The sequence below is a fragment of the Boleophthalmus pectinirostris genome, unplaced genomic scaffold, assembly GCF_026225935.1.
Source record: "Boleophthalmus pectinirostris isolate CB_2022bp ecotype Guang Dong unplaced genomic scaffold, ASM2622593v1 HiC_scaffold_23, whole genome shotgun sequence".
NCBI classification, from domain to species: Eukaryota; Metazoa; Chordata; class Actinopteri; order Gobiiformes; family Gobiidae; genus Boleophthalmus; species Boleophthalmus pectinirostris.
In genome coordinates this window covers 16,515,204-16,542,523 of record NW_026571207.1, presented here as the reverse complement: position 1 = coordinate 16,542,523, position 27,320 = coordinate 16,515,204, and the positions used below count along the sequence as shown (strand labels likewise).

The following is a 27,320-nucleotide window of genomic DNA, read 5'->3' as shown; positions in this document are numbered from 1 at the left end:
AGTGGTTTACAAAGGAATCCTATTAAAAAGAAAGAAAGAAATGTATTTCTTTCTTTGAAAATTGTGATGAACGGTATAATGTTAGATGCAATTGCATGTATCACAAAATTGTGATATTTTTGTATTGTGCCATTGAGGACTTATACAGTGAGAAATAAAAAAGTAGACATACGAAGCTATGAGTAATTAAATGAAAATCAATATTTTATCTGTGTAATCTAGCTATGTGAGCTACTGTTGTGTTGTTTTGTGCAAGTGAAGCTCGTAATGCTGCTGTTATTATGAATTACTATTATTATGTTACTGCGCTGTTGCACTATTTTAAATACACACCTTAACCAACCAGAAATGTATGTAAAATCCTTTTGTTCAAAAGCATTGCTGTATTATTTCTTCAATTTTACAACTGTGCAATTCGTAAATAATTTCAAGTTGAATGCAGTGTGTCAGTCGAGGCTAGCACTGCGTCACAGACACAGCTCCGCTATCAAATGAACTCATAAAAGCACCAAGAGTTTGTTACAAGTGAAACTCAGATAAAATAATAAATTGACGCTGCATGACAAAAGCGGAGAGCTGTTAGCTAAATGCAGACACCATGCCAGGAAACCAAAGCGGGCGGCAGATGAAGATGACACTGACGTCTGGAGGCAATGACAGCCAACTTACAACAACAAATCCCTTATTTTCTGTTACTAATTGAACAAAAAACACTACATGATTGTCAAAATGAAATCTAAATATACAGAGCTACCTCACTGTCACAAATCTTTTCAACTTACCTGAACCGTATTTTGAGTAACATTGGAATACCTACAACAACCATGGGTTTGTGCAATGGAGAAAAAAATAACAAAAAAAAACAACCCCCTCCCCAAAACCATTGTGTTACTGCCCTTATGGATAGAAAAGGACACAAACAACAATAAAGTCTGGAGGGAAGGAAATGACGAGTGCCCAAGGACAAACTAAGAACCGGTTTGGAACTTAAAATAGTCCACAAAAGGGATGTTTACAGTCAAAAGTGGCACATCCAGCTGATATTACTTTAGTGGATTGTGAAGAACTGTGAAGTGTGGGAAATGACTGTAATAGTGATTATGAAGAGTGGACTTGCACAAAAGATTGATTTACAGCTGTGTGATTATAGGGATGTCATTTTAGGCTTATTCAACTAAATATTTTCAGTTGTTTATGATTTGTAATCTAGCTATGCAGCTAATATGGTGAGCTACTAAGAAATAGATTATTTACTTGGTGTGTTAGATGTTATTAAAGAGGATTTAACATAGTTTTTGTTTTTTGTTTTTTTGATAAAAAATAGTGATAGTATGAAACTTTCTGGGAACAGAGAGGTAGAAAGTTATATCCATACTTCTGAACATTCCCCATGGATATTTTTTTGTTGTTGTTTGTTTTGTGCCATATTATTGCCAAGGGAACAACATTTCCATAGAAACAAGAAGGAGAAAGAAAGCCAAATAACCAAATAAGACCAAATAAGAGTCACTCATAATAAGGATGCATGTTTTTCTATGGTTTTCAGTTCAATAAAAATATCTATTATGAAAAAAAAAAGCTAAATAAAATAAAGTTACACACTATGGCTTTTAGGTACTACTATATAAAATCCGGTAACATATCATATTTTACATTTTTGTTTTGTTTTGTTTTAACATACACTGCTTTGTTATGTCTTTTGATGAACAATGTTCACTTGACCTTCTCAAACTTCATAGCACTGTAAATTAAGCACATTTCAACCTTACCTTCAGCCAGCATTTCTTCAGACACCTCCTCACATAAACCAAAAGGAGTGACCATTCTCCAGCCAAACACATTTAATCTCACAGATGACATGACACAATAGAAAATAAGGTCTCACTGACACAGAGAGGGGAGTTTTGACATGAACCATACAAGCTACAGAGCTGACGGACCATGGCTGTGAAACACACATGCACTATTGGGGAATGAGAAATGTGAAAGTTAATACTGGGGAGAGAGTGTGTGCATCGATTCTGGTTTAGCGCCGTCACAACATGGAGACGGATCCTTGTCAAAACCCTGAGAGATGCTTCAATGTGTCATGTGATCACAGCTTGATGGCAGGTATGTATGTTGTTTCATTGGATATAGCTATGATTTACAAAAGCCAACCAGCCAGTGAAAGGATGTGTATACTTTGCTCTATTGAAGATGTACTCAGTGCTTCAAGAGGCTGCTGCTGAGTGCATTGTGTTGTATCACAGTGCCCCCTACTGGAAGATGATATAGCTTTAAGAAAGTAGTGCTGTAGGCAAAGGAATGGTATGCATGTCACAGAGATGGCATCTTTGAATAAAATTTTTGAAGAGATGTTTAAATTTAAGCAGGCTGACATAGTACAGTAAATATGCATAAGCAGTCTACATACAAAATTGATAACTGATAGATGTTTTGCTGTTTGCATTGTCCCTTCAGTTATACAAATACGTAGTAAGTAGCGTGAAAAACATCTTTTTTTTTTTTTGGCTTTTGCTTCTTTAATATGTTAACTACATTTTAGCAGTATAGCATTAATACTTCAAATTAGTTCACCAATTTAGAGCAATATGTATGCTATATATTTAAAAGAAATCTATAGTAAATACTCTAATAACTCAGTCTTGAAGCCTGATCAACCATTTGTAAATTATTGCAAAGAAATGCATACAAAAACGGAAAAAGAATAGCAGATAAAGTGGTAAAAAAAACAACATGACAAATACTATTTCACAATATTTGAACAGTTCAACAAGAAGAAAGTCAGTGTTGTCAACAAAGCTTACTTCTGTAGTATTGCTTTGACATGTTTGTCCAAAATCATTGCAGCACCTTGTTTTCCAATTTCTCCATTATTGTTCAGGGTGATGTTATTTCATTATTTTAGCTGACAGGTTGTGTGTGTGGATTCGATCTACTGAGCAAGCCATGGCAGCTTGTTGAATGAAGTTTTGAGAGAGAATTGGAACATGTCTCCCTGACCTGCCAGCCCTGATCAGCCATTAATTGTTTTAAAAACCTCTGTAAAAGCAACAGAAATGCGCCTATTTTGTGCTGAAAACATGACACTTGTTGCATGTTGCTTGAGGACAAGGACATGAAGCCGTGATGAGTTAAAACCTAAAATCTGTTTGGCAGGTTAAATTCTCTTATTAACAATGTGAATTCTCTTTATAAATTCGTGACTGATGGCAATAATAACAGCTATTATACAGATGCCCATTTTGATTATTTTTCCCCCAAAATCTTCAATCCACAATATTGTCAAAAATCAATATTGCCTGATATTTTTTAGCCATTTCCCCTCTTTGTATGGGTTCTAACTACAACTTAAGAAATAAATGAAGATTACTCAATCCATTCCCATTTGCCATTCACTTTTAGATCCATGGTAGTCTAGTTTTTATAAATGCATTTAAAGTAGCACTGTGTAACTTTCTGGAGTTGGAACATTACCAGCACAATTCCATGGACATACAAAATTAAAACCATACATCAGAACATTCTCCATGGAGAGAGATAAGTTTTATCCCATATTGTGGGATGAAGACAAACAGAAGGGGGCTCTCCTCTAGACCAACTAAAGAGTCAGGTTTGTGGAGATGCAAGCCTGCTCACGCCCGCTCTTGTTTCCCTAGATCGAGTTTATTTATTAAACATGTTTTTATTTTAGTCTACTTGTTGGCAAAAAATAAGCAGTGGGGCTTTAAGGAGATTGCTAAAATTCAAAACTATATAGAAAGTATATGTATAAATATGCCATTCTTAGTATCATCCTTGGGTAACTCTTGTACCTTGTCCAGTGGGACAATGCATGTCCAGAACTGCTGTGGCCTAAAGCACTGTCCATATGTGTCAACACAAACCAATAATTCATGGGGCTAGCCACCACTCACTATAAAACAGGCTGCCAGAGCCTTGTTGCCTGTGACTGCAGACAGCCCTCGCAGCGTCCTCTGATGCAATAAAGTTGACAGAGGTGGGGAGCTATATGCACAAATCCTCCACTGAGCAATGTTATCATTTTCTTTAGCAGCAATAACAGCCACCCGCCAGTGCACTTATCACGTTCTTCTGCCCCTATCACTTTCTTCATTTTAAATAATGCTACTTCTTTAAACATCTCTTTTCAGCGAGGCACGTCCACAGCTGTCGGCACAACTTTCATCTTTTCTAGTGCGCAACCTCCTCTTGTCCTCCAGTGTCCTCTGTTGTGCGACGAGCCCTATTATAGAGTAAGTATTAATTAAATGGATGGATGACAATAACAACGCAAGCAGGAATTTGTCTGGTCATTTCAAATATGAATGAGCCATTTGGCAAGAAGACAGGCATGTAAATGTATATGATACGGTATTGCATCTTTTATGATGGGTTATTGTCTCTTCAATCATATTACAGATTTTCTTGTTAATTTTGCGTTTTTGAAAAGGCTGGACAGCTATGCAATATTAGACCAGACATTATATATGGCAGTAAATATAAGTTGCTATAAAATGAAATATTCTTATAAAACATAATGGCTGGACTATAAATGTTGATTTCGGCCATTTAGCAACAGTAATCATGACAAACAGAAAGTTCCTGTATCTATAAAATAGTTCCTATAACAGAATTTACATTCACTTTCTATAAGGCGTGAGGGGAAAAAAATCAGCATTGTATTCCTTTTAAGATTTCATCAATAGTATTTAGGGTATTTCTCGCCAGTGTGTTTCTCAGTGTTAAAAAACATACTTCTTCCAAAACTTGGCAGAGGTATGTGGTGAATAAAGTTGTCTTTCCTTGGTCTGTTTGGCTGGCAGACACCTGGGCTAAACAAACTTCCAAGGAGCTTTAATGCAACTTACAATACATTTAGCAGATGTAATTTCCGAGTGCACCGAGGAGAATGGCAGACAGAGGAATGATTTTGTTTTTCACCGGCGTCAGATAGGTGTTTGATTTAATTAGACTGTGTGGCCTTGGCACAGGCGCCGCTGCTGCAGAGCTTGTTGCTTTGTATATTGTGTTTCTGAGGCGTATAATATATATCTGAAGTCAAGTGCCAAGTCACACTTCCACCTCTCAGGCTGCGGGCTGCATCTGAGCCACCAGCAATGCCATTAGTGAAAACAATGTGCCTGGAGTTTTCTGTTGACAATGAAATGTCATTGGAGCCTGTTGTAGCCTCGTGCAGCTATCAGCGCCCACCTGTGTCTAAGTATGTATCAGAACACCCTGGGGTGACTGCATCGGATTCTACAAGGCAGTGCGTCGCGTTTGGAGCACAATGGAGCGGTGGCTGCTCTGCTCTGGGCCCTTGGTACTCCTCTAATAATCTCCCCAGCATGTGTTTATCTGTGTTGGAGCAGGTTGTGTGGAGGAGGCAGGCGATGGGAAGGCTCCTGCCAGGCGGCGTGTGAGGAGCCCGCAGATCCAGAGGGAGCGGCCTGTCCTCATGTCGTCTGTGTATGTTTGTGTGGCAGACAGCGCGCTCACGCCAACATGACGTACGCTCGGACGTAGACACACACACACATCTCTGCGCCAAAAAAGCTCTCTCTGGGGCTCCATTGTGTCTAATGTGTTCAACGTTAATCTCACCCTTTGGGGACATTTGCTGTTGTGTTAATTACACACCACCAGGAGCCCTCATTATCACACAGACAAATATACTCTTTGTGTACACAAGTTAGGTGAGGCCAGAGCAGATTAGGTTTGTGAAGGGGAGGATAGGGCTTTCAAATATTCTGACAAAGGCTTGCTTTAGGGCACACTGACTAGAAGGTCTAACAGCTCTGCTCCATCCAAAAATCTAAAACTGACAAATATGGTATGTGCTAAAGGGTAAATTGTAAAAAAAAAAAAATTGCACATTTGTTTTTTATTTCTAATAACAGATAGTAAATAGGTCATCATCATCAGTGATTTTTAAGGGCTATTTTTTCCACAATAAATACATAATATAAATTAAATTAATTAAACTGAGTAATACCTGTATTACACTTTTGTGTACATTGCATACATTACGGACAGAAGCATTTTCTACATGATGTATGTAGCACTGCACCAGAATACACCACACACTACACATTAACACCTACTTAATCTCATGAATATAAACTGGGGTCACTGGGGACACAGTTTGGGGCCAACCATTTTCTGCATCTTAATGAACAGACTTTTGGATTTACAGTAGCTCTAGTGTGACCGGGTCTCAGGCTGTCTGGAGCGCCCTGCTTAGTCATCCACTACACCGCTAGCACATCCAGTCCCTGCCTCCACCAACAGGCTAGCTTCGGCTAACACAAACAGATTAAGAAACTAAAGCAAACCTCAGACAAACAAACAATTAACCCACCAGTATTTTGCTATGCCCTCTTCTGCACCTCTTATCGACCCTTGCGTTACAGTCTGTGGTAATATAGCAATTAGACCAAAATGCACAAACTATTTTTTCCAAGTGGTCTTTTGTGGGCGCTTGTTTTATAACCCTGGAGGCGCCTCCTGGAGTGCGGACCACCCGTGTCAGAGGCAGAGTAATGGGCTACAAGGTGACCCTCCCACCACCTGTCTTCTTTTCCTCTGTCAAGCCCGCTACAGGAGACCTAATTGCATCGCAGGGATGCCATACACACCCAATTATAGATAGTCAATTATAGTTACATCCATAGCAGATTTGCAAAAGATGTATAGAGCTTCCATGGGAGACAGGGCCCCAGAGCAATTGGGAAAAAGAGTACGCGAGAGGGGAGAGAAACCATGGGATTTTAATGCATGACTCAATTTTCATGTCAGTGACGCAAAAGGCGGGGCAAAGCAGATCAAGCAAGTACGATTGGGTTGGCGAGACATGAATAACAAGTTGAGAAGCAAGAATAGGGAGATTGCTGTTAACATGTACATAATCTTAAAGGCGGACTATGTAACATTTCTGGTTTTAGGTCCCCTATGAGCCTGCCTGCATGCCTGGAATATTTCACAACATAGCGCTAAATGAATAAATGTTGCATTTGTTCAGTTATAGGTGTTCAAAATACCTCAAAAACATGTATTAGTACTGTGAGTGCACTATGCTCTTCACCGATTTGACCCATAACTTGGCCTGATTGTCACCAAGGAGAAAAATCATTTCAATGCCACATCATCAAACATTTTGGGCAAAGCAAATCACTTTATTCCATAAGCTGACGTAGATGCCACCATCACCATTTAGGTCGTGTTATTTTGCAAGGAACTGCTGAACAAGACAGCAAGCAAGCCATTTTAAAGCCTCTCAGAGAATTTGTGCATTGTTGAATTGTTGGTGCACATCAGAGATTTTACACAAATCTTTTTATGTTTTATCATATTTTAGCATCAATACTTCTCCTCACTCTCCATTGAAATTATTGGGATTCTTGCTTAACCTGAAGTGCCACCACAAAGAAAGAAAAATTTAGGGTTAGGGTTAGGGTAATTTAGCATTTAAAGGCAAAAGTAGGCGGGGTGGAATAAGGTCAATATCTCCATAGAGACAAGCATGTGGTGGACCCCCTACTAAAGTTAAACTGTGCACATTTAACATACAGATATGCACACACCATAAGTCATATATATATTGTGGTACCTAAGATTGATTCTCTGTTTCAGTTAGTTGAATCTTAGTGCAAAGTGTAATGTATTCTCTGCTTTTACTCTATGGAACATCTAGTGCATTTCAGTGCATGGTGTGATTAAAATAAAGGCATATCAATCCTCTAAGGTTAATTTGTCAGACACGCTCCTTCAGTGGTTTCCCCTCCATCTCAGGGACACCTGTGGTCTTAGAAAGGTTAATAAGCTGCTTTACCTCAGCCGCCAGATGGATTGGAAGGGAAAAGAAAGGCAAAGAGAACGGAGGAGGGTATATGCAAATGCACAATCCAACTCGGTAGACAGATATACTTATGTTTCACAGTCTCTGACATAGATGGGATGAGAGAGGAGAGAGAGAGGAGTGAGAATGAGAGCGAGAGAGAGAGCGAGAGACAGGAATCACTATCAGGAAGGAAGAAGGAGGCATGGATGTTAAAAATCAAGGTGAGATCTGACAACAACTACTGCTTACAAAGGGCCACTAGAGCTACTCCTGTTCATGGTTGCTCTGAATTTGCTTTCATTATTCATTTATTTACAACTGGACATAAATGCTTTAAAAATGCATTTTTATTGTCATACTGTAACAACAAAATAGTAAGGTGGCAAAAGTTTAAAAAGGAATAACCTGATAACTGATTCCTATGTCTTCTGCTGATACATAAGCTTCTCAACTAGTCCATTAACATAGGACCTTATAAGGTACAGAACGGCACACTTTATTTTTCCCATGGGGAAATTCCCATCCTTCATTGCCGTTGGGGCAACCTGCCAGCAGCAGTGAGCTATTGCCACACAGAGTTCAGGAGCTCCTCTTCAGATCTTGAGCTAGGCTAGCTGGAGGATTTTACCTATAGTGCATGTTTTGGGTTGACAGGGGACACCAGAGTACCCTGAAAAAACTCACCCAGGCACAGGGAGAAACATACAAAACTCCACACAGAAAGGCCCGCCGAAGTGGAACCTACAACCTCCTTGCTGCGAGATGAGAGTGCTAGCCACTCCAATGTCCTGCTACAGGCTCTCACAACAACACCAGCACCACTGTTAGCACCACTACTTTCTGTTCAATTGTATCTCTATGGATTTTTATTTATTTATTTTATTTTTTTTAAACCAAGTCATGCTTTATATTTGATTAAACGTTAGCATTAGCTTTGAGACACAATGAGCTAGCTAGCATGCTGCTGTTCACAGAGTGCTTTGTTATTATTGTTATATTATATACAGAATGTCTTATGAACTTGGTTTCAACCATTTTGATCATTGTTGTTGAAATGCAGTCAGGTGTGAGCGCTGCCTCTCAGCAGGTCAGCCATATTTAGAGGGTTTATCCAGTCCAAAGACTGAGCCAAAAGCAACTGCAACTCGGCAACAACATTCAAATAACGGCTCCCTCCCACAGGCCCCTGCACATTTATCACATTACAACAGGAAGACTTTTTTTCTTCAGCCGTAGAATGTGTTTAATAAAACATGATCAAAAGAACAAAGAAGGAAACAATCTGCAAATGTTGCAATTCACAGAAAGTGTTTCTCCCTAAGGCTGCTGCAGCACAACAATAAAAACCTCAGCAGTGATTTATCCCACGTCACCACAGCATTGATCATGATTTAATGCATCAAACTTTAATGATTATTTCACCCATACTTCACTAGAAAGATAAACAATGAGACGTAGAATTCAGGAGCTCCAAAGTTTGCAGGCAGAACATATGAACACTGACATGTCAAGGTGAATATAGCATATATTTTATTCATGCAACTGTAAGTGGGCTGGGTAATGCACATTTTGATATGACACTAGTAAAAATAAAAGAAAGAGTGTAACTCATACCTCATTTATTTATTTTGTTATTTATACTCTAGATAACAGCTGGTATTGGAAAGTATCTTTCAGGTATTAATATTTAAGATAGATACTGCTTATATGTGCTAGCTAAGCCTAGTCTTCAGTGTCTAGTTACAATGATCCAAATTACAAATGAAAAATAAACAACAGGCAGATTTTAAATTGAGCGTTATCCCACAGCAAAGATCGAAAAACAGGAGAAGAGCAAGAGATATGAGACAGACAAACACAATCTACAATGGGAGGGCACAGGAGTCCACCATGGCAAGGGAAAAACAAATATCACAAGAAGCTGAGGTTAAATGTACCAGTATATCCAACAGAAAGGAAGAGAAGTGCAGAGGACAAAGTGTACGTCATGTGTACACTAGGGATGCTTACTGCATCTGAGGGTGATCAAGTGAGCAGCTCTTCTTAGGACACGCTGGATGGATTGACAATATTTCTTTTCCATAACTGCAAGATTTCAGTTCATTCAATTCTTCTAAGCTTTATACTTTTTGTCAATGTGCTAAAATGAAAAATAATATGTGAACTTATTATAAAAAATATCACTATAACAACAGGGACTTATTTTCTACTGTTTAAATGTGTTTTACAGATTTTAAATTGAACATATAATGAACTTGTGTATTTTTATTTCCTTTTCCTTTTAGAGCAAACTCAGTTAATTTCCAGCTTTCTGGTCAAAAAACGTAAAGTGCTGCCCCCAGTGGACAGTGCTATTTCAAGTACTACATGACATCACACAGAACTGCCCTGATTACAGTCTGGTGTTTGTGATTACAAGTACCTGACTGCAGGGGGCGGAGTTTGAAGTGTGTATACCTGTTTGACTAATCACACTGCTCTTTATACACCCAGCCCCCTCCTCCCCCATCACTCGTCTTTAGTTCCCTAGGTACTTCCCAGTTTAACACTTCTATTTGAAATGTGGTTGTGGACAGAGTTTAGGTGTTTAATTCCACTTTAAAGTTAGTTAGCAAATGATTGTAAGCAATGATTGAGCAATTTAAACAATCAGAAACTTTTATTAAGGTTACTGAAGAAAGCAAAGAATAATTAGGACTGAAGAAATTAAATGTAAAGTAAAGAGTAAAAGTTAAATCAACGTACTACAATGCACTCAGCTAAACTTTCTTCACTTTGTTTTTAACTTGTGTATTTGGAACAGAATAACAATAAATCTCCAATATGTGAGAGCTTGACTGGGCCAAGGCTCTTGTGTCTGTGCAGTAATTTACCTGGCCGTGGCATGAGAAGTCACGATTGTTTATATTCAAGGAGACACCATCTTGAACACGCAGCCCTTTGATTGTTTACTCATCCTGCTTGGGACTCCACACCGGCTCAACCACAACACCGTGCACACCCGTATTCAGCACAGCGGCCATCAGCAGCCAGAATCTCACCTCTGAGACCCGCGCATACCTCCCATCCATTTGTACCAAAGTAAGACATTTCGAACTTAACGCTGTACAACAAATGTTTTCAGATGGGGGGAAAAAAAAGAAAATTTTTGGTTATTTAACTCCAACCCCTTATATAAGCCTTTACTAAGCTTCAATCATTTTTCATAAACTATTTGTTCAAAAAATGGTCCACTAAACCACTTATTGCCGGTTCTATCCCAGGTGTCTCAGGGGTTGTATCCTTGCGCAAGAGCCAGTTATTCCTATTAAGCGATGTCACTTGAAACCCAGCAATATAGGAGGCTATGACCCCCCATAGTCTAATCATGGTCCCCATAATCTAAAAGATGAACAATAATCAGTGCTTTTGTGATTAGCAGAGTGACAAAGTGACATCTGCACTCTATATATTGTACTAAATAAAATTATTGTGTTTTATTTGATCTTATTTTATTGTATTTCATTTTATTTTAGGCACCCAGCCCCAACTAAAACACAGAATTCCTGCTTTCAAATCTGGTGATGGAGGTCTGTTTCTAGGTTGACTTGGCATTCTTTCCTCTCAAACTAGTTTTGCCATTTTCTTCTAACCCTTGGTGCGATAGTCTTTTTTAGTTTTTCAGATCTCTCCCTTTGAACCCAACAGCTCTGTGGAAAATAGTGACAAGATTATCACAACTTCCACCATCAACCGTGTAACATCCCATAGCACACAACATGTCTTTCTGAACACGAATAAATACTAAATTTACCAAGCAGTCCATTTGGTGTATGAGATTAGTAACAAAAAAAAGGTACTTGTGCAAAAAATGTTTGACATGGCTGAAGGATCACTGGAAGATGAGGTTGAGTTCAAGTCGAGGTAAAATTGCAAAACTATTACAACAATTGCAATTACAACTGATGCAAATGGTTAAATGCACAACAAACTGAGCCGGAGTTCGATCTCATTTAGGGGGAGATTATGAAATACAGCGGGTGGTTAAGTTGGAACAGCTTGAAAAACAATTTGTCTAGAGGCGTAGCTCGGTTTAAAAAAAATCAAGTACAACTGTTGCTTAAGTAGAACAAAAGCCCTTGAAATTAATACCTGGCGACAAGAACGGAGGAAGGCTGCTAAAAGAATAACAAGTGCCACATAGTGTTTTCCGAAACCACTCTCTGACTAAACAAAATGGTGCAGTCCTATTGCAAAACCCTGAGAAACTGATTATGAGACCTATCTACTTCAGTAAAACCATGTGCGCAAGCAAGCAGCCGATGTCTTCTGTGTGTTTGAGCAAAGATCGTCTTGTTTCAGTACAGACACGTTGTATAAGCAGCTCTTGAGTCCAATTATAAAGCATTTTATTGTTCAATAATTAAGAAGTCCACTGTTAGCATGCTAGTTGTTGTTGGCTTTACTGTGACTGCAAAACTTCAGTCTGGCCTCGTAAAAGTTGTGAAAAGTGCTTATAAACATTAAAATAATCATGATGCTGAATAAGGAGAGTGAGGAAGAACTTCAAACTGTTTAAAATTAACGTGTTCTGTTTTGTTAAGTTTTAAGACAGTAAAAATCAGCTACAGAGTCTTTAAATATAAGTATATGTTTGAAAAAGTTATAGAAGCATTTTTTGTCACAATACAACAAAATATGAAGGACAGAAACTGATGTTGATATTTTCCACATCGTCTAGCTTTGCAGATTTTTGTCCATGTATTTCTGAAATACATAAATATAAATATATAAGCAGTTTAATGCTGTAATTTTAAAGACTGTCCTGAGGTGTGATATGAAAAATCTGATTTAAAAAGACAAATACACAAAAACTGGAAGGAGCTTACCTTACATTTGCACCAGGAAGAACTGGAGTTAAGGATTTAAGATACAGGGCAAAATTTGTAACTGTCATTTATTTTCTAAAAAACTTGAGCAGTGTGACAGCTGAAATTCCATCAAAAAATAAAATTTGAATTGTTAAAAATATGTATATATTTAAGACAGAACAGTCAAATAATTAATGAATTGGCACCACAGACATATTGCGTAATTAATTCGATTTTTGTGCAATGGAAAATTTGTGGTGAATGTACAGCGAGGTGGTCCAAGAGGAGAGGTCTAACTGCAGGGCATTTTAAAATGTGTAAAATTCAAAAAGTCACACAAAAAATATGCTATACTTGTGAAAAGGCCTCGCGTACAAACCTAATTCCAGTGTCTAGTACAAAACCAGAATAGTCAGATATTCTAATAGTTAGGTTGCTTTTTGGTGTTAAAATATGCACAAAAGAAATCTGATCATAAAAACACCTGATGACATGTTAATCAGTGAATTTTTAGAATAACATTTTCTCTGGAGGACAAAGAACAATGGAATTAATTAAAAATAACTTATTGAATCTCTAACAATCTTTCTTGCTTTATTTGCCTTGTCAAAACCAGAAATAATCAGAAAGAAATCAGGTTACTCACATCAGATCTCACTGGCTGTGGTTACATGCACAAAGATGAACAGATTTTTGGACTTATAAAACAATTAAAATGACATGTAAATATCAAAATCATCACCCTGACGACGCACATCAAATTTTGTGGTTTGCCATGTCATTTAAATAATCCTAAAGGTTGAGAAATCACATAATAATCAGATTTGAATATGCATGTGAACTCAGCCAGTGACAGAGTATCAAGCATTTCTCCTAAAAGTCCCTAGTGCGCTGGATTAGCTATGCACTCCATATTCTGCTGTCTGGGATCATGGGGGCGAGTTAATGAAGCTCCGTTGGGCCTTTTCCATGTAAAAGCTTCAATCACAGCAGCTGACATTGTCCTCTTTATAGAGACAAGTCCCATTGTTAATAAGCATGCCATCACTCAATTAACCAGCCACATGGGCACTATGTGTAGATACAACTCACTGAAAAGGATCATTGAGTAGAAAGAATTTGATTTATCCTAATGTATGTAAGGTTAATACTTCCTCCAAGCAAAGAAGATGAAGCAATATTCCGACATTCCTCTGAGAAAATGCATTTAATGGTAATGCATGCCAAAAGGTCAAAGAGCTCAAGTTTGAATGTGAAAGCGAGAATAAACATTTAACAAACAAAACCAGTTACAAGTGTAGCATGTGCATTCACAAATGTGTTTATTGCCTAGTATTACTCATCTTAAAGGTCAAACGGATCAAGTCTTAGAGCTAGGAGAGCCAAAAATAATAAATCATTATCACAGCAAATAAGACAGTGTGACAATATTAATTTGACATGTTATTTAAAGATCTTCCTATATTACGATATTTTCTGATCTATGATACAATGTTGTTTCCTGATCACAAACATACCTGAAGTTGAGTTTTGTTTCATTCACACATGTTTAACACACAAACCCTGCATTTAAGCAGAGCAAATGACAAATATTTGGAGATTATGGCAAGATGTCTTTTTTTCATTGTGGACTTTTACAGTTTGTCAGTTTATATCTAAGTTCACTTCTTGAGGCTAATAAAACAGGAAACTAAATATGTCAAAAAAGTCAATGCCTCAAGAAGTGTTCTGGCCTACTAAAATCTCTGCAAGAGCTATAAGTGTACAGTACAGTTAAAGGGCCTATATAATGTTATTTTCTTTGTTATAATGTTGCTTTCTCATCAAAAAACATACCAGCAGTTTTTATTCATTCACACACAAGTTTAACATAAAACTCTGCATATTTAGTTCTTCTCTCAAACAGAAAACTCTCCACTCCACTTTGCGATGTTAGGTGGTAACACAGGAAATGCTCCACTGTGTTTTTAAATGCCATACACCTTCACTAGAATCATCTGGATAATTTCAGCACTGGAATTGCCAATCTCGACTGAACAAAACGTAAAAGGTAAAAGTAAAAGTTTTAGTAAAACATTTAAACTGACACCACATGACATCACAAGGTGGACCGGAGCATTTTGAGCTTTGGAGATGTAGACAGACTAATAATAGTGTTACTCAAAAATGTGAATGAAACAAAACACAACTCAAGGTATGTGTTTGCTGAGGTAACAGCATTATAACATGGCTTAAAGCTCACAAGAGTCAATTTTGTGTAATATGGGATGTTTAAAGCTACTATTCGTAAGTTTATTTGATTTTACCAGCAGATGACTGGTAAAGGTGTGAATCCTGTTCCCCTCTCCCCTCACCTGGCCTTTGTTCAGGCTCACCTGTGTTCTCTGGTCTTCTTCTGTCAGACCAAAGCTGACACAATGTGAGACAGCAATAACGTAGATAGCATCTAGCGATAATATACGAGAACACAAGAGGGGTGGGTCAGACAATCTAATTACAGATGGTAGATTTAACGACTTGAACTTAGATATGTAGAAGAAACTCATACTGAATTTAGCTTTGGAGGTTGAGACTTTACTTTCTATTCTATTCTATTTACTCTTCATTTTCAACATCACACATACAGGGTCAGTTCAGCAATCACACACTAATGGCCGGAATTGAGATGCACACCTTAATAAATACAGAACTAGACGTGCTGTAAAAATGCAAGCTGAGAACTTGATTAACCGCTAGACATTGTCAGATCCCACAGAGGACCATGCCTGAGTTTTTAAGGGAGCTACAACAAATAATTTAGATGCACAGTGAACATTTATTTTAGAAGAGGCTAATTTTGATGAACATCGCGCTTTACCTGAAGACACATAACAGCTAGCGGGGTGCAGGCTGGGGAGGCGAGAAGCGGCGGGTTTCAAAGCAAGCTAATATTGTGAGGGCTAAAGTTAAAGTGCGATGTGATAGGCAGAATGGCTCTCATCTGAGAAGAGAAGATTAAAATCAGTGGGACATCACAGTGAGTTAATATGAGGCAGGATGGAAAGGAGATCACAACCTCTCTCTCTTTAGCTTGTTCTCTCTATCTGTTTTTTTTCTCTCTTTTTCACTCGTTCTCTCTCTTTTTCTTTTTTATTTCACTATACCTCTCTTCCCCTCTTTATTTGTCTTTCTTTTCCACACTATCCCTCTTCCCCTTTCTTTCTTTCCTTCTCTTGCTCTTCCTCTCTCTATCTCTCCGTCTCTTATTCTCTCTCTTTCTTTTTCTCTTCTCTTCCTCTCCATTTCTTTCTTTCCATCCCAACAATTCTTCCCGTATTTTTTCTCACTCATTTCTCTTTCTTTCATTCCCTTTCTAGCTCTCTTTCTCTCTCTCTTTCTTTATTAATCTTTTCCTCTCTTTCTTTCTCTCTCTCTTGCTTTTTTCTTTCATTCCCTGTTTATCTATCTTCCTCTCTTTCTTTATTTCTGTCTCACTCTTGATTACTTGCTTGCTTTCTTTCACTCTAGCTCTCTGGCTCTTTCATTCTCTCACTCTCTCTTTCTTACCCTCTCTTTATCTCTCTCTCTTTCTTCCTTTCTCTTCATCTCGCTCTCTCTCTCTTTCTTCCTCTCTCTTTATCGCTCTCTCTCCGTGATGCCCACAATACAGTGGTTCACAATAATAAACCAATTACTTGTCGTTAATATTTAAGGCGGTAATTTCCATGTGTTTGTGATATATTAAAACCACGGCGATGAGCAGGAAAAGGCTGACCCTGAGATACTCACAGTGGGCCGATCCAACAAAGAGAAATTAACAATGGGGTGCTTTATTGAGACAAATGTGGCCAGTCTGCGCAAGCAATTTATGCCTCTACATGAAAATTGTAGCATTTAAAGCTATACCACAATAGACTAATATACCGCTGTGTTTGTCTAATAGTTCATCTTTAATCTGGCTAACATAATTTACTTTTCAGAGTAGAGTTCTAGGGTCACAAGGACAATTTGTCGATTACCAAAAAGGGAAATGCTAAAACAGATTTTCTAGCTCATGACAAAAGCTAAACAATGAGTAACCAAGCGTGAGAGTCGGTGTATTTTATTTAAAAGCCCGCCGCATATCCACACAGAAGCTGTCATGTCCAGAGAGATGCTTTCCGAGGCGGGCAAAGGACCAGATAAGAGAACAGAGCGGGTGCCATGTCGGTGTAAGGTGATTCTTGCGGTGAAGAAAAGCAGCGATAAAGACGCAAAGGAAGGCGTCTGCCCCCTCAATAAACAGGATGGGTAATAAACTGGTACGCACTCAGGGGGAAACACGGAGAACGCATCACGCCTGACTCGCAACGGGCCCAAGTGCAACATATCAGGGGCTTATCGGCGTAAACAGAATCCACGCAGGCAGACTACTCCACGGCGCTTACAATGTCTTACGCAGGGCTTAAACTCATTACACAAAAGCTCCTCATTATTACAGGCTGGAGTGTCTGAAGGCACCACTCACAACACTCGTCTTGGGATCGAGCTCTTTTAAGCGTTCAAAGGTTCAATTACAAGACATATTGTTAGTTAATACAATTTGGAGATTAGGGATATTTCATGTACTCATTTAAGCCATTTGAGATGATGAGTGTTGTCGGAAGCAACAGGAGAACGAAAGTGATCTTGATTTTTTTGCCTTTCTTAATGTGCACTGTGAATGACCTTCTTCTGTTGGTACTCAAGTTCCCACAGTTTTGCCAGAGTATGGTCTCTCCTCTATCTAACAAAAATGTATTTTGATTTTGTCCTTGTAGTGTTCTTTGTACAACCAGGTGGCGTTTTGGTGCCTACATTTTCTCCCTTTGTCTGGGCAGGTTTCTTCTGCCAAAACATAAACAAGGCTAATCGTCCAGCTAAGTTATCATGACCAAGATCCAGGCTACTTTGGAGAATGGTCTCCATGTACTGCACTGTGGTCCCCACTGCTCCTGACAGACTACCCTGGGACATTGGTTAAAAGATGGGTTAAATGCAGAGGTCAAATAAAAATAAATTAAATTAAATCAAATTAGAACAAATACAAAACAATAAAGCCCTGTTATAGCTTAAACTTGGCAGTCTTCTTATATATGGTCTAGTTTGTATCTGACAAGGAGTCCAATCTTTTGTACTTGGTGTGAAATGTTTAAGGACCACTTGGTTTACAGTAAAACACACACAAACACAACAAAACTATCATCTTCAAGAGCTTGCTTTCTATGGTCCATAAGCATTACTGACAGCTATTTGTATGACTGAACCATTATCCTTCATAGATTCCTGTTATTTTACACAGAAAAACATAACATATTAAGACAAAAATAAAATAAATGGAGCAGTATCAACAGTGCATTTCAGTTCTCCCCGAATGAGCCCTAAAACGACTTGCAGTTAAACATCTCAATTGCGCATAAGGTAGGACAAAGCTGTTGACGTAGATGGGCGCCCACACTGTTCCACACTATTCCACTGTAGCAGCAGGCAGCCCCACGATGTGACTGAGAGTATCGTGTGAGGTGGCCAACCATGTGTGATGTGTTTGATCTGGTGTCCGGGTCAGTCCTGATGTTAACAGAGTTATTAGGGGACTTATTAGGGAGAGGCAGAGAGGCAGAGAAGCCCCCCGCTGATCCCACCATTACTGCTGTTGTGGCAGGGTCATTACCGCCCCGCTGCTAGGGCTTTGTAGCAGGGATTGAGAATCTGCTGGTGTGCACAGAGGGGGGAGCTGTGCAGGGGGGAGAGAAGGAGGGGACGGGGGGTGTAGGTGAGGAAGCCAGGTGTCGATAAGAGGGAAGGCTCGGGGAGGATTTGATCAAAGCCCGAGTGAGAGAGGGAATGAGCAGTCCAGGTATAGTTTGGTCAAAATTACACATTTCAGGGTTGGTATTTTAAAATGCTGTTATCCAAAACCGTTATATATCACCTTATACAACTATTGAGTGTGTTTTTTTTTTTTTATTAAAACAAAACAAAAAGATTAGATTGTATTACATCATTAGCCCTAATTACAAGTAGTTTTAATTTTATTGTGAGAAAAAACATCACAGTATAATGATTGCTCATAATTAACAGCACGACAATAAACAACTGTGAAATCTGAATTTTTCTTTCATTACTGTCATCTAATATGTTTCCATTCATCTAGGATGTGACTAGATTTAGGAAATGTAACTTTCCCGATAATAAAATAAAGCTGGCATAAATAGATAAATTAAAAAAGCATTTATTTTCAAGTTTTGCCTCTGAAATTGTCAATTATATTTTTTGATACATCATACTGTGACCTCAATAATGACAACTACTGGCTCTGCTCAAACAGAGAGATACAGGACTACATTCATACCTTACTCCATACACTAAACAAATATTCATCCTTATGTATTGGATGTCTCTGCCATGTCAATCACTATTTCATCTTTTGTTTGTCTTACCCACTTCTTATATATAGTTGAGATATAGCTTACTATATTTCTATATTTTTATTTTTACTTGTGTGTACATTTGTATAATTATTCCTTATTTGACACCAGTCCCTTGCTATTTTTGCTACTTATTTTGAACGTATTATTAGATTTATACTTTGCTTTTTGTTATTACATTATGATGTGTGAGAGATCAGTTCTGATTGGTTGCAGATCTATCAGATGAAACTGAATGATAACTGTGTACTAAAGATACCAAAACTTAAGCACAAGAACATAGCAGACTCAACTCGACAACTCGTCAAGCACTTATAAGTTTTAATACATTTCGAAAATGGGTCTGAAAACATGGCTGAAATTGAATACAATTCCTGTGCAATAATTTAATGTAGCAGAAACGTATAAGTCAGTGTATACTTTTAGCAGCTCTGTGGAGTGAACCTAATATTTTCCGCAGCTGAACAAAAGAATATATCAGATATCTTTTACAAAACAGCATGCCATTTCTCTTTGCCCAGATTTATTTTGATCTTGACAGGTGGGCTTGTGTAGATAGTATATTATGACAGTATTCTCGCCCAGGTAATGTTGTTCAATGGCTTCAGAGCCGCAGGGCAGAAATATAAAACTCATGAGGCAAAACATAGGCATAAAAATATGACTTATACATTGTATAGTGGTTAAAGGTCCTGTATTACACAACATGGATTATTGTGAGTTTTAAGCCATGCTATAATATTCTTACCTCAAAACATACCTGGAGCTGTGTTTTGTTTCATTCTCACATGTTTGAATAATCCTAATCCTTAATGATAATGATTCCAGATCTGAAATTATCCAAATGACTCTACTGAAGGTGTGTGAAGTTTAAAAACATAGTGGAGCACTTCCTGTATAACCAGATAACGTCACAGCGTGAAACAGAGTGTTTTAAGTTAGAGAGAAGAACCTAAACATGCAGGGTTTGCCTGTTAAAGATGCGTGAATTAAACAAAACACAACTCCTGGAATGTTTGTGATAAAGAAACAACACTATAACATAGATAGCGTAATATGAGCCCTTTAAAGAAAATAAAGAATGGCAAAAATGTACTGTTTCTTTTGCAATTTCCTGAAGTGAATAACAGTTACTATCTTTGGATACCAGACTCTAGTTAGCCGCTAATTGTATTGCATAACAGGAATGACAACTAGTTTGACCTTTCAACTGACAAGAAGAATTTCCAAAGTATCCGAGGTTGGTAAAAGTGCGTCCCCTCAGGCCTATTTCTCCACAAGCACTTGGCTAATCAAGTCCATTATCTGCCTGGGCATCATTAACACTGAGGCATGCTGGGATATGCAGTCCCAATGACCCTGCTCCGAGCGGCTGGCTGCACTTTGATTTATCCTTCAGGTCGCACATACATCTTCATTACGGACATCTCCCCCTGTACAATATGTAAAGTAATAACTCGGAAAACCGCAGAGTCTACTGTATGCTAATTTATGATGGTTGCTGTACGGTATTAAAAGTATTTTCATAAAGCCTGCACAGACATGAAATATTGTGTCTCCAAGTTCCATAAGTAATTTATAGACTTTTATTGGAGGATTAAAGTTAAAGTTTAAATTGTGTGAAACTACTTGATTACCTAACAGTTCATGATGATTATAATGTTTACTGTACTGTTTTAATGGTGCAATAAGAAGGTATCGTAAAGGTCCTACATTACACAAAACTGACTCTTGTGAGGTTTAGAGCTCTTCTTAGAATATTGTTACCTCATGAAAAACACACCCTAAGTTGCATTTTTTTCACCCATCTTGCCTAAAGTGAATGTGCGGGGTGGTGGTCAGAGCCTTACTTCAGTCAGTCTACCCAAGAGCAGCTACACTTTATTTTAGGGTGCACATCGAATTACGCACTAATTAGCATAGTTGGAAATGGTTAATTTGTCATTAATTAGTATTTATTCAGCCCTTATTAATGTCCAATTGCCCATAAACTTATTCTGCTATTAGTTAAACATTTACAAACACTTTCCTATTAATACATGCCTTATTACTGCTTATTAATATGATACTAGGCCAGTTTTGTCCATGAATTATGATTCTAATAAGCTTTTGGCACAAATAAGTAAGAATTACATTTCTTGTGCTACTAGTCCTTAACAACACCTTTATTATCAAAAGTTTCTTAGACTCATAACTCATATGCAAAAATGGCCTAGTATCATACTAATGAGCAGTAATAATGAGTGTATTAATAGAAAGAAATAATAGGAACTAATTCAAATCTTCCATTCAAAATGGTCCATAAAATGGTCCATAACTGTAATTTAAACACATTTTTATCAAGGACATTTTGACCATTCACAAGCCAGCTAATTTTAGTTTGAATTGTTGATTGCTATGGCAACAGTTGCATTTTTCCATCACCCATGGATACAAGAGGCTAGAGTGGAGAAGTGGTCAAACTTTGATAATAAAAGCAAAGAGGGTCAGCTGAAGTAAATGTTGTGTAGCTTGTGAAGTAATGAGCAAAACTTTGAGCTTTCAGTTGTTGTTTTTCAACTTAAATCTAGTTTTTATTGTGTTGTTTTTGCTGAGAGGCCGAGAAATCACCATTACAAAGTGGCATGTGCCCTTTTGTCCATCAGCAATTGATGTGGGGCAGCGGAGGAAGCATTTTGGAAGAAAGGGGGTGTGAAGTTTGCCAACATCAATCTCGTTTCAAATTGAACCACAAAGTTCCGGCTGAATGAATTGCCTCTCAAATGCAGCGGGCCATGGCTACACGCATTCAATCCCGAAGTGAATCTGATTTGATCCCGAGAGCCGTATACAAAAGGCACAACCCACTGATTGATAAAGCCAAGTAAGGGGAGACGAGGGTAAATGGGAAAAAATGCACAGAGTCAATGGTTGGAGAAAGATAGAGATGGGGGATACAGGCAGAGAAGGCGAAAGGATCAGGCAAGAAATCATATAAGCCACACAGACGGGTGGGGCACTTGTTTAACGTCTTATAGAAAAGTTTGGAAGGCGTTAAGAAGTGGGTGGCCAGATTGGTGGTGTGGAGCGAGGTGTATATATACTAAGGCTTATCTCTAAATGTGGCCATAGATTTAAGATTTCAGACTGTAAAAGAAATACTGGGACAATTAAGATGACACATGATCAAATGTTTTTAACTTTTCATCAGTAGTATTTCTCTTGGGTTATATGTAAGGAAGGTACAAAATCTATATATGTTTTAAATTGGGAAGTTTCTTCACACAATAATTGCAAAGTAACATTAACTAAAACTACCTAATTTAGCTTCTAAAATTCTCAGGGCCTGAATAATAACAATTATTGCTTCACCAAATGTTCACATCCCTTAGCACTTAGCAGTACTCAATTGTAATCTACACTAATCATTAAGTACACTTGGTATTAGGTATAAGTGAAAAAAACAAAACAAAAACAAAAACAAAAACTCAACAATTTGTTTAAAAATGCAGAACTGTCAAGATCCATTTTTACTTTGTTATGGAATAAAAGGGCAACATGAATCAACTAATGCTATCCTTATATACTGTCTACATTTGCAGAATTGTATTCATTCTCCTTCCATTTACCAACTATGCTCTCAAGAGTACTTTTGAGTCCATTACCCCAAAGAAGTCAATATAAGTTAAACTCCAAACTATTTAGATAAGACTAAGGTCTTCTGTTATGGATTTATTATTCAGAAGTTTCAACAGAATTTTCCATTGACTCTGCGAGCACACAAGCCTTTCAGAATTCCGAACAAAGTACCATTTTATTAAGGGTTCAATCAGGGCTGAGAGCTATCACATAATAAATGACAAAGTAAAGACACTTCTACAAGATTCAAGATGAGTTAAAAAATACCTCTTGATAATCATTTCCTTTCTTTATAAAACTCATTACATCGTGAGACTCATAAAAGCAGCAGGGGAGAAGACAGAATCGCATGTGCTGTTGTTTTAAAGGCCTCTTCTGAGCGCAAGCGTCACAAAATCGAAGACAGTTAAAGTGATTTTTTTCCCCTCGTTTCCTACAGCTGAAGTGCTGCTTTTCAACAATGCAAGAACAAGTGAGAACCCCAAAGTAAGTTATAAGAAGTTGTTTTGCACCATTTTACTGGGGTTGCTCAGTGGGGAAAGCATTTACACCTGCTTGCCTCATCCTTCGCAATAGTCCGGGCACCCCACTAGAGAGCGCTACCCTCAATATACATGTTTTCACATATAGGAAAAATGGAAAAATACTTCAAGTCCAACATATCCAACAAGTCCAAGTGTAAATTGCAGTGGTTTGATAACAGACATCAACAGTAGCAAAAAGAATAATGGATGGTTGATAGATCATAAGTGTGGAGCCCCAAGTTATAATCCTGGTAATCCTTGGTAATGCACCTAAGTTCACTTCAAAGCAAACACCGAAAATAACTGAATGACTATCTAAAATGTATAGCATCAACGGATAGTAACAGATTTAAAAGGGCCATTCTTCAGCTACGACAGTAACTCACACAATCACTGATCTGATCCAATATATTAATTACTTTATTCGAAATATGAAACACACATGTGCTCTCCCTGGGAAAGTCACACTTTAGCAACACATCTATTTAACATTTAAATATGCTGTGTGCTTTTCCCTATTTGTTACACACTGACACTGTTGTGGAAGAATTTTTAAAAAATCACAATATTAGTCCAGTAGCTTACTTCGTATAACATCCTACTTAAAATACTTCAAAGCCCATCTCATTGACTTTCACCAGCTGGGGGTACACGGAGAGGGCGGTGTGGATATCAAACATTAAACAGCATTTTTCATTTATGAGCAAATCATGTTCTGTTTCAACAATGGAGGCAAAAAGAGCTGAATCAGTGTGGTCCCTGTAGGGGTAATTGATAGGGATCCAGCTAAGGTAAGTCCCAGAGGAAATGCTGGATCATGAATTCTTACCTTGCCAGTGGGAACGGACTGTCTATGGGGGACTTTCACAGAGCAGGGAGGGTGAGATAGGGATATTTAGTAAGAATCGTAAAGAAGATTTACAGCTAAATTCAAGCAATTTGTCATTTAAGAGGAACGCAAAAAAGGTTGTTTCTGAAAATGATGACTTAATGGCCCAAAAATATATGGCATGAGCAAAACCGTCTTTATATACTTTCATAAAAACAATATGAAAGTTGCTTAAGTACTAACTCTCCACATTAAACCTTACTTAACTTTCTCTTTCACAAAACATTATAAAACATATTATCATTGTTTTCGCATATAATTCACACCGAACTGGCATTCCAAAATTGTAACATATACCAGTAGTCATTAAATTGTGCCTCAACAAATAGATAAATAGTAAAAAACGAGGGTGGGCAATATGCAAAATTTTTTTTTACAGTTTTCTAGAGCCTTGGTTAAAATTTTGATTTAATCACTAAATATGTTGAGTCTTTATACATCACTTGCTGCTTCTGAGACTTTGTACTTCACTGTGATTGGTTAAATCCAGCTGTCACTCGCATTACTTATCATACAGGCTGACCAATAGCAGGAGTCGGTGAGGAAAGGTGTCTGAGAAAGCACTTATCAACTAACCAAAATGTAAAAACACCAAAATGGGATCCGATTAGGCCTGTCACAATATTACTATATGGACTTAGTGTTCAGTACGTAATAGCTGTAACAATCATTTTTGGGAGGCAATATTTATCATGGGTATTTTTTATTTGTACTAGTGGGAAATTTTGGGTATAGTGATTTTAGAATATTGTACATTTAGAATGCTTTTATGGGGATAATTCAGCTTCATGGTTTTGTTTCAATATTATCGTCATGTATTGTCTATATTTACTTCAGTAATTTATCAAACTTCAAAAAGTGCCTAGATCTGATCACAAGATTTCCAGCCTTAATCATACTGTTGTGCAAAAAAGGACTATCTGACATATTTGCCCTTCAAAAATTACCCATAGCACTCTAACAGTAATGAGGAACTTAAGGAACAACCTGTGCCATTAAAATACAGTAGCTGCTCACATGCTCTCAAAAGTACAATGTCAGTGTCACATGCCCCAAAACTACATACCTCAGCATCAGCTCCTTTTTCTAAGCAACATATCACAAAAAGTAGAAATAATTAAACATGAATGTCAAATGTGCCAAGAAGTTTTTCAGTTCTACTTACTTTGGACAGGGAACATGTTAAAATACATTGTCTGACAGGGATTCTCTGGTAAAAGATGAGACAAAAAGTCACACCGCTGCTGTGCCCTGCCACTTCATTAAGCCGTGCAACAACTGTTCCTTCCTCCCTCACACTCGCTCACTCCATCTGCATTATGCCAGAACCTCACGGCTGCTGAGCCAAATTTATATCCAGACGAGCCTAGTTTGCCGACCTGGAGAAGAGAGAGAGGAGGGGGGGCGCTGCTTACACTCTGACTAGTGTCCAAACAAGACGATTGTGGAAGTCGAGTAGGATTTTCGCGTAGTTACGCCCAAGCAGTCTGACACGCATCCAACGGGATTGTTATGAACTTGACAGCACCCTGCTACCATTGCCTGAATTAGAGACAACACACACATGCACTGCCAAAGTAGTAGAAAATTGTCATGGGAAAGAATTCGTCAAGCCTCCTATCACCCATAAAAAATAAGATAAAATAAAAAAAAAACTTGGTGTTGTTATCCATCAGTGTGTTAGGTATAGCTTGGGTTATGCATCTCAAAAACAAACTGGCTGGGACAAGGAGAAAGAAAGTCACTGGTGTAGTTTCCTTCACAAATGCTTTGCTGCTTTGCCTCTGTGGAGGATTGGCCTACTGGACTGTAAAGAGGCAAGAAGCAAACCAAGCATAACTGCTTCTCTCAGTTCGCCTGAGTTCAAGTTTGTGCACGCACAAAAAGACTCATCTAAAACTACTTAATGGGTACACACAAGGAATACAATGCAGCCACAATGCTTGGTTGGCTATTTTAAAGGCACCAGCAGCAGCAGGCAACAAGAGCATTTGTAGTCCTAATTGGCATACACATTTGAATTGTGAGAGTATAAATATTGGGAGGAAAGTGCTCGTGTTAAAAATAATTAAAATTTCAATGGGAAAATTGTTCCTTAAAGTGCCACAAGATCAAAGCAGTTTGGCATCTTTGTGTGTGTGCAGAGGCTAAATGAAGCTCATGTGAAGATTCGTTAAAGAGACGGGGGCTGGCTGGAGCCATCATACCTTTACTGTGCGACGAGAAGGACAGGGAGAGCTGAGCAAATAGGTCAGGATCCTCAAACTTCTCTTCTTTGACTTTGATCCAGAAGCAATTCTCTGCCATTTCCTGAGGCACTATCTGCAATGACACAAGGATTCCATTATCACCACAATCAGAAAGCGCCAATGCACCAAGCTGCCACTCAGAAAGTTCTCCACATTGGAGATGGGCTTTGTAAGGGATTTTGCCTTTTTTCAAAGTGTGGACATATACATGCCCTTGTGCAGCCTCAGCAATAGTGGAGCAAAGACAAAACCAAGAGATAAGAACAGTGAGGGAACGCACTCCTTTTATTTACAAGCACTGCACTGCATAGTGGAATGTGATCGTAAGCATGGTGAGTATGTGACATGCCTATTAGTACAGCTGCGATACACCATACAGTTTGCTTGTTGGTTTCCATTTTTTTTAGATGGAGGGCTGGGACCTATATAACTCTATTCTTGCTATATTAATCTTGAAGTCCGTTCAACTGACAACATCACAATCATGAATCCTTTTAAGAAGATATAGTTTAAAAAAAAAAAAAAAAAGTAACTTCAGTTAATTTGTGCTAACAGAGAAGCTTTTTAGCATGGACTGACAAAAAAATACAAAATCTGAAATTCTACTAAAGACTTCCTCTCAAGCTCTAAGCATTAAACTATGGAATCTATGACATTATTATGTTATTTGAAAGCCACTTATCTTAAATTGGCCCTTTGCCCTTGAACTACATGACCAATGGTTAAAATCCTGGTCTTGGCATGGTATAAGCTTATTGTGTTACATGTTATGTGCATGCTGGAAATGAATTGTGCATTGACCATTGTTAACCACACATACAGAAATATGATGTGAGTTAGCAGCTTGTAACCTTAGAAAACCTGTTCATTCACTGCACCTATAGGAGATGATAGTCAGCCATAGGGGGCTTACAAGCTC

General features: G+C 38.1%; 1 protein-coding gene across 7 annotated transcripts in view; it reads right to left on the bottom strand.

Annotated features, from left to right (window-relative positions):
• diaph2 (diaphanous-related formin 2) overlaps positions 1–27,320 on the bottom strand; it is a 424,564-nt gene that overhangs the window by 280,571 nt on the left and 116,673 nt on the right. For all 7 annotated transcript variants that reach the window (XM_055158844.1, XM_055158843.1, XM_055158845.1 and 4 more), the window contains one exon: positions 26,360–26,474. In XM_055158844.1, the coding sequence (XP_055014819.1) occupies positions 26,360–26,474 (115 nt within the window). The remainder of the gene's footprint in view (positions 1–26,359; positions 26,475–27,320) is intronic.